General features: G+C 29.4%; 2 protein-coding genes across 3 annotated transcripts; one reads left to right on the top strand and one right to left on the bottom strand.

Annotated features, from left to right (window-relative positions):
* Positions 1-6,007: 6,007 nt before the first annotated feature.
* Positions 6,008-11,477, top strand: LOC110630051 (probable protein phosphatase 2C 33). 2 transcript variants are annotated; one of them, XM_043949327.1, is made up of 8 exons: positions 6,008-6,571; positions 6,839-6,964; positions 7,143-7,550; positions 8,644-9,033; positions 9,128-9,245; positions 10,337-10,560; positions 10,678-11,181; positions 11,288-11,477. In XM_043949327.1, exons 3-7 carry the CDS (start codon positions 7,299-7,301, stop codon positions 11,170-11,172), a joined length of 1,479 nt encoding a protein of 492 aa, XP_043805262.1. In that variant the 5' UTR covers positions 6,008-6,571; positions 6,839-6,964; positions 7,143-7,298; the 3' UTR covers positions 11,173-11,181; positions 11,288-11,477. The 2 variants fall into 2 exon arrangements, with proteins under 2 accessions (XP_043805262.1, XP_043805261.1); XM_043949326.1 differs by having other exon boundaries at positions 6,009-6,571; positions 10,678-11,477.
* Positions 11,478-13,653: 2,176 nt separating this feature from the next.
* Positions 13,654-15,285, bottom strand: LOC110629709 (putative pentatricopeptide repeat-containing protein At1g12700, mitochondrial). The gene has a single exon (XM_021776799.2). The coding sequence runs from the start codon at positions 15,143-15,145 to the stop codon at positions 13,745-13,747; it is 1,401 nt and encodes a 466-aa protein (XP_021632491.1). The 5' UTR covers positions 15,146-15,285; the 3' UTR covers positions 13,654-13,744.
* Between the last annotated feature and the right edge of the window lie 76 nt (positions 15,286-15,361).

Here is a 15,361-nt window from a genome sequence, read left to right as displayed (position 1 = left end):
GTTCAATAAGCGTGTCATGCAGTACATGTAGGTAACCGGTGATACATAATAAATTTCAGTAAAAACAAAATTAAATAATTCATTAAACTCAAACCCAGTGCTAACCAGCAATAAACTATAAAGCTTGATGCTTATGGAGGAGAAAAAGGGCGTGCAAGAGACGCATATTTTGGGAAGCTGACAAGTTATGGATTGAGTTGTTTTTTGTTTTTAACAATAATTTAATTAAGAAAAAAGTTTTTCCTTTCAGAGTACCTTTTCAATCAAAAAGAAGTATAAACCTTTTACAAATGGTAAATATTAAGGTGTCGACTTTTTTTTATTTTTCTAATCCATCCAGTATGTTTTATTTGTTTTTTATTTCTTCGAATGATTTGAAATCACATTGAACAAGGAACAAAGTACTCAAGTGTTTCACACACACTGTTTGAATTTGAAAGAGTAAACTCGTACTATTTCCTTCCACTTCTTGGAAATGTCGTTTGTGACTTTAAAACTGTGTAGTCATTAATTGCATAAACTACCTAGTTTGTGGCAACAAGGCAAAATATCGGCTTTCACACGGAGAAAGTCCATAATAAATTGTTGGTATGACGATGAAGTATGGGCATTAATAATCCAATTGTCATGAATCTCAGAAATTAATTCATTGTTGGAAGGATGTTCAAAGTGTAACGCCTTGGTGGATGACATTAATTTTTTCCACATGGGAAGAATCTGTAATTTTCTATTTTTGGCTAGAATGTTGGCCACCTTTTAGTGAAATTTTGAGAATTGCATTGCCTGTAGCATGTCAACATAATTTAGGGATGTAATGTTAATAACATAGAAAACTGTGCCTTAAATTGTTAAAAAAAAATAATTAAAAAAAAAGTCTCACTTCCTTATAGTCCTAAATTATGTCATGTGGGTTGAGTACTCAACATAAGTGTCCTAAATTATGTGGATTGAGTACTCAACATCAAGTGAAAAGCACTTGCATATCTCCATAATATATGGCTGAAAGAGTTGATGGGTAAGTGAACGTTGAGAATAAAATCTTCATATATACAGCAGTTTTGATCTTAATTTACCTTAAATAGGATTGATTTGACAAAAGAGGGATTCTGTTGGAATTATTTTGGGATACTTCAATAATTAATTTTTTATGATTCATTTTCTGGATCTATAAATATTAGCATTTTGACCTACACATTAAAAGTTATTGAGGAACAACTCAAAAGCTGAAATAGCTTTAATCTTTTTACTGTTTTTTTTTTTATTCCTTTAAACAATCTAAATAAGACTATTGTGAAATTACAAACATAATGTGGACAAAGATTTTCAGAATCTGGAGACCTAAACGTGGTAAAATTATCTTATAATTGAATCTTTATTTTTTTAAGTAAACAAGATTCTGAATTTTACGTTTGATCTCACAAAAAAAAAAAAACTATATTAGATTGAGACTTGTTTAACTTTAAAGAACTTTATTATTTAAATTTAAAAGTAAAAAGTTTAGAATGTTATTTAGCTAAAAAATTTAACTAACTTTATTTAGAATTGAATAAAAAAATTTATTTTTATGTTTTATTTGAAGGCATGGACCACAAAAATAAAGAGTTAGTAAGAAAATAGGTGAAACAAAAAAGTAGTGAATGAAATAAATAGATATGGAGATAAAGATTGATGATGTTTGCCCATAACAAGATTGGGAAAATTAAATCTTAATTTTAGGTCAATCTATTGCCAAAACGTGGTCCCTTTCCACATCAAACCCCTATTGAATTGCCTTGTGTTTGTGTAGTTGTTAAATATAAATTTCTATTATACTAAAAGCAAAGCGTGAATCTCCAACAACTAATCAACATCAGACTTAACAATCAATTCAATTTTTAATAGGAAAAATAATATTAATTTATGTTTGATTCCTTGCAAAATTACCAACGAGATTTTAACAATTAAAAATATATATATATATATATATATGATTTGATGTTTGTGATCGTGATTCTAATAATGCAATTTTTTTTTTTTTAAACTTGATCTGTTTTTTAGTATAAAGATGAACAACTTTGTTGTTACAGGTGATCCTCTTGCATTTTTCATTTCACGTGTATTCATTTTTTATATTAAGTTTACTCTCTAATAATTTAAAATAATTGAAATTTGTTAAGATATACTCATTCTCATAATCTTCTTTTTTTTTTTTTTTGGAAAATTTATTAATTTTTAATTATTAAAACTAGACTAAACAAATACAAAATAAAAGTGTCGGGAAGAATAATGATTATAGTGAAGAATTGATTAAGAAAGCACAAATATAACAAACATAATTAAAAATTAAAATAATTCATAAAAATATCCCAATTTTAAATTGCATTTTACTATCTATTGAGTAATATGTTATTGATATTAGATAACATACCCTCCACAAGGGTGACTATGACCCACTTATGACTGACGTGGTCCTTCCGTTTCTAGCGGAACACCATGATCTGTTCCCACGTGGGAAATAAAGTCCAACCTACAATTCGTCACTAAATATTATCATTTTTAGTTACCAACATACAATTCGTCACTAAATAAACTCCAACATGATTACCATTAATATATATTAATTTCGTTGCTAAAACATTTAGCGACAAAAACTTGTCCATACTAGATTTTAGTAACAAACATTTATTTAAGAAATTCAATGAGTATAAAATTTAAACTTTAATGTATAAAATAGAGTGCAGACAGAGTTTAATTTATAAAAAAATAAAAATATAAATTATAATAAAAATAAAATATAAATTTTTTTTGATTAATTTTAAATTTTATTAATATAATATAATAATGATAGAGTGTTGATGTTATAAGTGATATAACAATTTCGTTATTTTTTTAATGATATAAATAGCGATAGAATGCAATTGAATTAATTTTATAAATTTTAATTTTAATTAGAAAAAAACGTAAATAAAAAATATAACATTTTTTAGTCATTAATTTTTATTTTTTTATTATTTATTGATATAAAAAATTTTATAATTATAAATCAACTTAATGTTTTAATTTTCTTTTATAAATTTTTTACATATTTATTCATATTATAAAGAAATAATTAATTATAAGTTGTAACATGATATAATGTACAGTAAATATGCAGTAAAAAATTTATATATTTTAAAATGCTTAATTTATAGAAATACTAAAATAAATGAACAATTAAAATTAAAAATACCATATATATTTGCTTAATTTAAGCATTTCAAATTTTATTATTTTCAAATAATTAAAAAAATAAAGCTTCAGAAAAAAATTATTTTTACTATATTAAAATAATATAATTTATAATAAAAATAAATAAACTAAAAACTAGTCATATCTTTAAAATTATAAATGAATAAATATAAATTATTATTGAAAATAAATATTGTTAAATAAATAAAATATAAAATTATTAATTTTGAAAATTTTATTGCATTGTAATGAAGTCTTTTTACTTACAATTTATATTATAGCTGAATTATAATAATTTATTAAAAAATATTAATAATAATTTTATTAAATAGTGAATAAAATAAAATAAAAAACCTATTTTTCTACCATATGATTTCATTTATAATAATTAAAATAACTAAAGTAATATATTTTTTTAGCTTTGTTACATTATTATTTTTTTAGTGGATTTTAATTAAATATAAATTCCAACTATAATTATTTGGTTTTACGGTAATACAATATTGAATTTAATTGACTACATTTCAAATATATTATTATCATAAATAAACATTAATATAAAATATATAAAAAAGTCTGATTCAAAAAATAACAATTTTATAATTTTTATATTTATATTTAAAACTTTTAATTTTAAATTAAATCTATAATTTTAATTTTAGATTAAAACTTTTGATTTTGCGATTTTAGATTAAATTTTTAATTGAAATTCTAAACTCTTAGTTATATAAAAATTTTAAATTATATAAATTAAAATATTTAATTTTTCTTTTAAATAAAAATTCCATTTAGAATTTTAAATAATTGGAGTTTAAGGTTTTAACTAACTTTTAATTCAAATTGATCAAATTAATAATAAATTTACAAATTATATTTTTAATTTAAAATTAAAAATCTTGACTATAAATATAAAAAATCATAAAACTATGGTAATTTTAACCAATAAATTTAAAAAAAAAAAATGCAAAGTAACGAATTTTATTATAAATTAAAAATATAATAATTTAAAATTATGGTAATAGAATATAAATTTAATTGAGTATAAATAATAAATAGGGTGGCAACATGTATTAGAGAAAAGAGTAGTTATTGCTTTAGACATTGGTATTAAATGATTATGTGATGGGCACAGCCTTCCCTTCCCTTCTGAGCTGTGACTAATTATTGAGTAAATAAATTCCCTCATTAATTCCTGCTACACTTATTTGTCATATTATTTTCTTTATATACAAATATTTTTATTATTTAATTGTAATAAAAAGCTAATAAATTTACATTTACTCATATTAAGAAATTAAATTCTCTGACATTTACATGTATAATAAAAATAATATACAAATTTACATTACTGATATTCCATTTATCATCAAATCAAATGCTCCAACATCTTCTTACAAGGTCTAAGGACGACTGAGAATTCTTCTTATAAAATATAAAATTAAATTATTAATAAAATAAAATATTATATTATATTATATTTTCACACTCATCAAAGATAAATTTTAATGAAAAATTTATTGAGAATTAACTTATGATTTCTATTATATCTTAAAAGACTAATCACAAATCACTCCTGACGTGTATGTATAGCTGTCCTTAATTTTTTATCAGAGCTGTCATATTTAAAGGTGGACCACTGCACGAGTCAGTTTCCAGATATTTTATTATTATTATTTTTTTAAAATTGAAAATAAGTTTAGTTTCCCATGTTTAATATGAATTATTTTATAAAAAAAAGTTTAAATATTTTTTTTATAAAATTATGCAAATTTTTTTTGAAAATAAAAATTTTTAATTTAAAAAAATTAAATTATTTTATTTTAAATAAAAATTTATTAAAAAATTAATTTTATCAAATTTAATTTTAAACGAAGGGTTTAGAAATGATTTCAATTGAAAATATTTTTTTTTTCAATTTAAAATTTTTAAAACATAATAATATAAAATATAAGTTAATAAAAAAAGAAAAAAGAGCTGGTTTTGATTTGAAATGTCTGATTAAAACGATTCTTCTGGTCCAAAACAAGGGAAAATTGAATAAACCTCTTATATCCCGGTTTCAACTTTCAAGCTGGCTCATAGATCATAACCCTAAACCATTAACCAAGTCTAATTCTGAGTTTGATTATGGTCGGTTCAGATTGGGTTGAAAGTTAGTGTCCACATGTAATTAAATGATTCCATAAAAAAGCCTATTTATTTTTTCTTATAAATTAAGAAAATATAATTAATGTAATTAAAAATAATAAATTTTACATCATATTTTTAATATATAGTCTATTTATATTATTTTATCATTAAAATAATTATTTTTTAAACAATTATTTATTTTTCTTATTAATTAAGAAAATATAATCAATGTAATTAAAAATAATAATTTTTTCATATATCATCTATTTAGTGATTAGTTAAAAATATTTTCATATTTTTTATAATTTAATCTATATTAAAATAATATATTATGTATAAAATATTGATGTAATAAATAAAATATAATTATTAATAAAATAATTATAAAAAATATTATTTAATTTATTTATTTTCACTTAATTAAAAATTAATAAAATTATATTAGCACCTTTTCTAAAAAAATAAAGAAAATATATTTGCAAAGGAGTTTATACTTCCACTCCTAAATCATTCATTCCACTCCATCCACATGTTACTTTTTTTTATTATTATAGATTTTAATTTTTAAAAAACTGTATGGTTGATAATCCAGAATTAATTAGTTACTAATGGCCCTCTAATTATCCAAAGATTGAAATTAGGATAGCAAGAAGAAGAAGAAGATCTTTCATCTCTCCTCTCTCAGAAAGAAACTCTTGCCATATGAAACTTGACTTGTGAAAGTGACATTCAAAGAGAGAGAGATAACGCATTTCACACTTCTCTTTCTCTCTCTAGAATTCTCTTCCTCCCTCCCTCCCTCCCTCCCTCCTATAAGTCTTTGTTAAAAGCGGTTTTTATGCATTTTTCTTCTTCTTTCTGGTGTTTGTGGTTCCTATTATTTCTCCTAATTGCTTTCTGCTTCCCTTCTCATTTTCTTGTTACTGTACTCTCTCTTTCTCAAACAAATCACTCCCTCTGCAAAATTCATTTCTTTTTCCCAATTTCCACTGTCTACCCATTTATCTTTTTGTCTTGGGCTCCCCTGTTATGATCTTTTGTGCCAGCATTGAGCTCTGCTTCTCTGTTTTGAATAATTTTGTCATTGCATGATTGGCTTCATTTTTCGTTCTCAATTGATTTGTTTAATCCTCAAGCTTGATCTGGACAAGGACTGCTGTTTTGGGCGCTCCAGTGAAGATTTGGAGCTCAATTTGTTATTGTATTTGGTGATGGTTTTGGGATTTGGATTGAGGTTGGTGGGCAACAATCGTCAATAAATGCCTTTTGATTTCGTCTGTTGGAAGGGATTTTGTTTTTGAAGGATTTATTGCATGTTAAGATTTGAAAAGTGTGTTTTTTGTTTGATAGATCTGGTCTTTAGGGTATATATGCTTTTTAAACTTTTTATTATGAATTTGTGAATAAAAAAATGGAAAAGAAGCAGTTGAGATTCTTATCCATTTTCTCTGCTTGAACACGGAAAAAGGGTCATTAAAATTGTTTTTGTTTTCTTCCTTAGCAAGTAAAAGGCTCTGGCAATTTCATTTCGTTTTTGCTTCTCGGTGGATTGCGTGATTCAAGCTTTTCGATGTGGCTAAGGCAAATCTAAGCTACAGTTTGATTTTCAGGCAGTGAGTTCAAAAGGGTATGTTGCAATCTGCTCATTGATTGATGTTTAAGAATTTGATGCCTAATCATTGAAGCAGTCCAATACCTAGGCTGTCAATTCAAAAGAGTTTTTCTATATTGGATTTCTAATTCTTATTCCATAGATTGAGTTATAAGCTGTGTGTTCTGATCGATTGTTATTTGATCAATATAAGGGTGATTTGGTTTGTTGATACCATCATTGGTCTGTGACCTCAAAGGACTTTTGGGTTCTTAACCAGTCAGTTCTTACGGATCCATCTTCTGAAAATAGTGGGAGCTATCGTTTGGTTGGTCTGGAGTGCATATTAGATATTATCAGGGCCCTCAGAATGGGGTCCTGCTTGTCTGCAGAAAGCAGGAGCCCTCGCCCTGGTTCGCCTTCCTCTCCTGCTTTTGGGATCAAGAAGAGGAATTCGAAGAAGCGACCAGGGTCTCGGAATTCTTCTTTTGATTATAGAAGGGAGGAGCCACTTCATAGGATTCCTGGGAGATTGTTCTTAAATGGGTCCAGCAATATTGCTTCACTGTTTACACAACAAGGCAAGAAAGGGACCAATCAGGATGCCATGATTGTTTGGGAGGTTAGCTTTTTCTTTACCTACTTTGCTTCATTTTTTCTTTATTATATTATCATTGGGATGGCCTGATCGGAAATCAAATAGATTTATCTATCATTTATTTATTTCCTGTGTTTCATGGTTAGACTGCATACGAGCAGTTATAAAAATATCACGTTTCTTGAATTTTAGTCAATCTAATAGTAGTTTTTCATTTTGCTCCCTTTCAACTATCATGTGATCCTCAAAACTTGTCTTTTTATTCCTCGATAGATTATGTGTTCAGCTATTCCGCATTCTATGTTCAATAACAAAACAGGAGTTTTATATTAATTGCCTCTAGTTCTTCTGCTTTCTTTCAGGATATTACCAAGACTCTTTGTTGCTTCACCAAATCTGATTATATGTTAACTGTTCAAACATATTTGTTTCTAGTTTGACTTCCTTTCACAAACTTGCTAAGGAAGGAATTGGTTCAAAACCTATTATCATAAAATCAAAAGATTAGTTTACCTCTATGTATCAAGTTCCTGCAATGTGCATTAAAACCCAAATGACTTGTAATTTATTTATTACATGAGATCAACCTTTTATTTATTGATCACTCTTTTATTTATTCGTTTATCCTATTACATCTTTATGGTTTCTTCCTGCAAAATAGTCAATGACCCTGCAATTGCTTTATTTGTTTCCTATCATGTGGGGCATAGAAGTCTACTGCCAGTTGGTCAGCATTTAGTGTGTTGAAGACACTGAGTTGCTGACATTAATTTTGAAATTTAGCAGCCTGTCAGAACTATGTTTGTTAAGTACAAAGATGTATTTATAAATTTTAATTGGTAAATTGAAAGCAAACAATGAAATTGAATTAAAAGCCGCTTTCACTCTTTATCGATGGTATGCATATTCTGTTTGCAGACTTTCACAAACTTTGTGGTTGTGCATATATGTTTTCATTTTTCTGAAATTAGATGATTATGTATGAATATATATAGCTCTTCTCTGTATTAAAATATAATATTGTGTTTTCCAAAAAAAAAAAAAAGCATCACAATGTTCTTGCATTTGAAAAGTTGAAAAATTTCTTATTTACCTTTTTGAAAATGTGGATTTTCAGAACTTTGGATCTAGGACAGATACAGTGTTTTGTGGAGTTTTTGATGGCCATGGTCCTTTTGGTCATATGGTCGCTAAAAGAGTGAGGGATCACCTTCCCCTGAAACTAAGTGCTCACTGGAAAGTCAACATAACCAGTGAAGATGTTCTCAAAGAGATTAGCCTTAATACTGCTGGAAGCATGAACTCTGAAGACACTGCATTTATATCTGCTGATGAAGAATCTAGGGCCTCCGTTGATCTTGAGGAAACTGAAAAGCATCCAGAGATTTTTCAGACACTGAAAGAGTCATTTCTCAAGGCTTTCAAAGTCATGGACAGGGAATTGAGAGTGCATGCAAATATTGATTGCTTTTGCAGCGGTACAACAGCAGTTACATTGGTCAAGCAGGTTATTACGTCATCAAACTTGTATTTTGTATGACTTTAAAATTCTGTGATGAATCCTTCATGATAATTAATGACTGCTTTGGCTGTTTGTATAGGGTCAATATCTTGTTGTTGGTAATGTTGGGGACTCCAGGGCTGTACTGGGTACAAGGGACAAGGATGACTCTCTTGTTGCAGTTCAATTGACTGTTGATCTCAAACCAAATCTTCCAGGTTGCTCTCCCACCCTTGCTTCTTTATCCACACAAGTTCTACCAACTGCTTTTTCTATATTGAATACGATCCATTATGTCCAAGGGGCAAGAATTCTTAGTTGCTTCTTATCACATGCTAATTAGACTAACAACATAGTTTTTCTTTTCTACAAATTTACTTTCCAAATATGAAAAATTACAATTTTCCTTCGTAAATTTTCTGATATTTCTCCTGGCTGCTAAATCTGTGTACCAATTCTGCTGAACAATCATAGTAGAACAGGAGGGTATAGACCCAACTTTTGAAGGGCCTGAAAAAAGAGATCCAATATGCAGATCACGATTTTGGTCATTTCTGGTCAGCACAGTAGATGAGTAGAAAGATATAAAAAACTGGTCCAGGAGTTTCTTGATTCTACTTTCTCATATCTGTATCTCCTGTCTGTAGCATCCGCTGATTGTCTACAGGATAGATTCTATTCTATCATTTATTTAATTGTTTCTTCTATTTATTTTTCCTTTTTTATTGTATCATGTTTTCTACTCCATAGATGATTGCTTTGTGTATTTGATTCGCTTGATGAGAACTTCAATTTATTTCAACATTTCACTATGCTGGGAGAAAGAGCAATTAGGCACTTAGTGAGTGTTTACAGAAGTTCATAGTGGAGCTACATGTGGTTCAAGTTGATCATGCAGAAGAGAAAGCCAGGCGAGCCATTTAGGACCTGGGATGCATGTGCACTTACAATCATGATAGCACAGGTGAGGTCAATCATAATAGTGATTTTAACCATAGGTTATAGGATGGTTGGGAACGTGAGGAACTGCATGAGTCAAGGCACATTGATTGGCAAGGGGGTTATCTTGACAATGGCTTGCAGGAGGCTTCAATGAGGTCAGCAGTGGTGAAGTGGAAAATACAGTTTTGTGGTTAAAGACGTGTATAATTATTTTGTCACTGTGAATGATTTCTGTTTTACAGTGGTGAAGTGAAGTGAAATGCTGACCGACTCTAATATGATTCCTTCTCTCTACTCTTGTTGTCCACTTTTGAGCTTATTTTAATATTTTTGGCCTCTCTCTCTCTCACACTATTGGATCTTGCAGCGGAAGCGGAAAGAATACGGAAGTGTAAAGGGCGTGTTTTTGCCCTTCAGGATGAACCTGAGGTAGCTAGGGTCTGGCTACCCAACAATGACTCTCCTGGCCTTGCTATGGCACGAGCATTTGGAGATTTTTGCTTGAAGGATTTTGGCCTTATCTCTGTGCCCGATATATCCTTCCAGCTCCTAACTGATAAGGATGAGTTCATAGTTTTGGCAACTGATGGGGTAAGAATTAGGTTCTAGTGTAGAATGTAATCCATTTTCTCAAATATTTTATGAATTTGACATTCTGCGTTTTTCTTTTTGTTGTTGTTGTTGTAATGTAATAGTCTTTGAATGCAGATTTGGGATGTTCTCTCAAATAAAGAAGTGGTAGACATTGTAGCATCAGCCCCAGCACGTTCCTCTGCCGCAAGAGCCTTGGTTGAGTCAGCAGTTCGAGCGTGGAGATACAAGTATCCAACCTCCAAAGTCGATGATTGTGCTGTAGTTTGTCTCTTCCTGGACACTAACAATGTATCCACCGCATCAAACACTAATACAAAAGAGAAGCCTAATTCAGTACAAGCTGACATTGACGGTCTGAAAGAGGATGATCCCTCTGGTCCAACTGGACTGGGGCGATCAGGAACTGTACGGAGTGGCAAAGAGGTACTGTTAGAAGGAAGTGCAGAAGAGGATTCCTCAAACCAAGATGAAACACAAATAGACTCTGGGATAGATTGGTCTGCACTAGAAGGAGTTTCTCGCGTCAACACCCTGTTAACTTTGCCAAGGTTTGTGCCTGGAAAGGATGATAAAAAGGCTGCAGGAGAGAAGAAAAAGACTCAGAAATGACAAAGAAAGGTTTTGTTAATCCTGGATTTTCTCAATTGATTTATATTCTTTCTTTTTCCTTAATTCTGCATGGTTTTTTTTTTTTTTTTGACAGAAAGGGGGTAAATGTTTGTAGGGCCATTAAATGATAAAATTTGGACAGGAGAGGCGGGCCCGGCTATATTAGTGCCTGGGAAATCATCCTTTCTCTCTCTAGTGTGGGTAGAATTGGAATTTTTGTAAATCCAACTCTCCGTCTACTTTCTTGTCTTTTCTTTTGGTCTTTGATTTTGCAAAATGCAATGTGTGATCTGTTGTTTTTTTTTTTTTTTTTTTTTTTTACCATGTTGATAATAATTTTTGTGACAATGAAGCATCCTTCAAGTTTCAACTTGTTCATCTGATTTTTGTTTGTGCTTGTCATGTTCAGATTTGAACTCTTCATATGCATTTCATGGACCATGTGTGTGTAGATGTAGTAGGAGAAAGCAACTGCTTCACTTGCTGTAGAAATTGATTTAAGTGGCTGTTGTGTTCTATTGATTTTTCCTACGAATAATCCTTGAGATTTTTTTCTCTCCCTGTGGTGAAAGATGCCAAAACTAAATAATAATAATAATAATAATAATAATAATAAAGAACAGATAATCTATCTGATAACGTGGATCGTAGAATTTTTAATTTTGTATATTTTTATTATTTAATTTTATAATTAAGATCCCAATCCACTCTTAGCCTAGCCTATGAAGGTAAGGTATTCAGGTAGAAAATGACCAACTGGTTTTTTTTTTTTTTTTTTTTTTTTCAATATTTATAATAATTTTAGCCTAGCCTATGAAGGTAAGGTATTTAGGTAGAAATTGACCAACTGGTTTTTTTTTTTTTTTTTAAAGGGAATTTATATTATAGTTACTCAAATTTAGCAAACTCGCGATTTAGAAAGTAAGAAATAAAGCTTTAAATTTCCTTCTGTTAATATTAATTTTCTTATTGGGTTATAATAATTTTAATATTTATAATAATGTATTTTTTCAATATAATTGATTAAAAATGAATTTAATAAATAACCATTTTGTTAATTGGAAAAAAAAAGCTTAATTATTTTTAGTTAAAAAAATTAAATTAAAAATTTTATTAAATCTCAAACACTAAACACTGATTTACATCTCTGGACTTCTAGTCCCCACAGATACAAATTCATTCTTTTTCAATTACTATAAATATATTTTCAAAATACCAAATTAGCTTTCTAACGAGGATAATAATAATTTTTATTAATCTAAATTTAAGACCAGATTCAAATACACCAGCTTTTATCATATCATAATCGCTTCAACCGTTAATTTGCAAGTCATTCAAAATTTGCATCAATTTTGAAAAGGATTATAAGTCAATTACATTGAATAATCTAGACTAGATCAAAATTTTCTACTGGAATTTTTTTAAAGAAAAATAAAAAGAAGGATAAATTGCCATCATTATACATCATATTCACTAATAACAATAATAATGAGATTTTTAATGGTATAAAAAAATGATTTACTTTCTCTATTTTTAATGGAAAATAAATTAGATATTGATGTATTCGTTTATTATAATTCACTACTAGTGGATCATAAATAAAAGCAATCAATCAAAAAATGAGTTTTTAAATTGTCATTTAAAAAAAAAAAAAGAAAAACTGAAATAATTTTGAACTTAGTAATGGTTAGTTTTAACAAACTATCCAATGGAAAATTTTTAGTTCAAACTCCAGACAAAACCAATTATATATATATATATATATATATATAAAGCCATACCCGAAAATTAATAAAACAAAACCATCAATTTGAGAATTTTTTGAAGGCAAAATTCTACTGAAATCATGTTGATTTGTAATGAGAGCATCTTCAGCTTTCACTAATGAGCTCTGCAAAACTCAAAAGCAAGCAAACTGATACAACCCAAAAGAAGTGTAATTTATAGCTTTTAAAACAGAATTGGTTGCCATAACAAATTGCATCAAGTTGCCATATGCATAGAATGAAAACAAAGAGGGTGACAAACTTCAAAATCGGTTACTACGGTTCGATTTTAATTATGGGACATCTCTCCATAATCAATAGATAAACAAAATCATTTTACATACAATGGTTGTATTATAAAATTTCTCATTGCCGAGGTCTTCTGCTGCACATCTCTTGATGGTGGTAGTAGATAAGGGTTGAACACCCATTTTTGCCTAGAATTTAAGTCTTTCATCCATCTAAAAATATTAAAATATTTTTTTCCTTTAATATTAACAATTAAATGGAAGCCTATTCTATATTACAAATAAAAAGCATTCCCGTTTTAGATCATCAACAGATGTAAAATCACAGAAAGATCCTTAATCTTTAATGGAAAGGGAAGAGCTATGAGGCCATGAAACAGAATAGGACACAGCTGATAAGGGGCTAGAGGATGTAGGAGGCATTTTTTCCTTATTAAGGAAGGAGGTCCATTGTCAAAAATGGAGAAAAAAGAAAAAAAAGAAAATTAAATTGCAAAAGTGAAACCAACCAACAACGAGTCATCTTCCTTTCCCATCCCAGATTCCCCACTCTCAATGTTATAGAGTGAACAATTCCCTTTGAATATTGTTAAGTGCCTCATCAAGAGATCCTTGTTTGTACAAACCGTCGAGCAAGATTTTGAAAGTTATTCTATCCGGCTGCTGACCATGACTGCACATGTTCTTGAAAAGCTCCAATGCAGCCTGGGACATCCCTGCTTGCCACATGCCCTTTATAAGAGTATTATAAGTAACAGAGTCAGGAACTAGACCTTTATGAGGCATTTTACCAAAAATTTCCATTGCTTCATCAATCCTTTTACACTTACAATATCCATTAATTAAGATGTTGTAGCTGAATACATTAGCAAATCCTCTGATTACCATTAGATCAAATACCTTCCTAGCTTCATCCATTTGGCTGTGCAGACAATATCCATTCATCAATGAACAATAAGTGACCACATTTGGCTTTATACCCCACTTAACCATCATATTGAAAATGTTTTGAACCTTTGAAACCATTCCTTCCTTAAACAGATTGTCAATCAATATACTAAAGGTATATACATCTGGGGATATATTCTGCACCACCATCTCATCCAGCAAGGCCAAAACTTGATTCAATTTGCCTAAATTGCAAAGACCATGAATTAGGGATGTGTAAGTGACAACATTAGGTGAAATGCCTTTGTTCCTCATTTGAGAGAAGAGTTCTAATGCCTCGGCAACTAGACCATCCTTGCAAAGTTTATCGATGATTGTACTATAGGTCACTGCATCTGGTTCACATCCTCTCTCAACCATTCCCCTTAGCAATCCAATAGCCAAATTTGTTTCCCCAAATTTACATAGATGGTTTATTATCACATTGTAGGTCTGGACATCAGGTTCATAACCTCTAGCAACCACATGATTGAAAAAGTCTACTGCTCTATTGATTTTACCCTCTTTACAGAGCCCATCAATTAAGGTATTAAATGTGACAATGTCAGGCTTCACTCCAAGTTTGAGAAATTTCCCCAAAATTGAGAAGGCAAAATCAACATGGTGTAAGCGGCAGTAGCAATTAATCAAGATGTTAAGAGAATAAACATTGTGTGAGATTCGTAACAACTCAATTTTTCTGAACAATGAAACCACCGTGTGGTATTGTTTTATTCTGACAAGAGCAGATAAAAAACGACCAAATTTATCAATAGAAGGCAGAGGATGTAAAAGAATGATGTGATTAAAGGAAGCTAGGGCATCATCAAGGTCCCTAAAGGAAGCAGAATAGAATTTAGATTTCAAGCTTGCAGCTTTGTGTGTGCAAGTGGAACCAGATGTAGAACTAGAAGAAGAAGAAGAAGCAAATAATAGGGTTGGAGAATGAATGGCACCCATTACCAGCGGAGAGCGGAAGCTCCTGAAAGCTAAGGCTAGAGAAAAGGTTCTCATCAAACTCAGGTTAGCCATGATCGTGTAGCCACAGACTCGCTCGCAGAGAAAACACGGACAGTAAGACAGATTCGTGTTGACGTTCAACTGGGTAAAGTCTTTTTCAGTTAAATGATTGAGATTAAGTTAAAACATACAGGATATAAAAAAATTGAGATAAATATTATTTACATTTTGTAAGTAATTTTTAAAATTTTCTCTATTTTCCTATGTTTTAATTAGACCAATTAATAT

The sequence above is a fragment of the Manihot esculenta genome, chromosome 13 (genome assembly GCF_001659605.2).
Source record: "Manihot esculenta cultivar AM560-2 chromosome 13, M.esculenta_v8, whole genome shotgun sequence".
NCBI classification, from domain to species: Eukaryota; Viridiplantae; Streptophyta; class Magnoliopsida; order Malpighiales; family Euphorbiaceae; genus Manihot; species Manihot esculenta.
The sequence above is the reverse complement of the archived record's forward strand: the minus strand, read 5'-3'. Positions and strand labels throughout refer to the sequence as shown.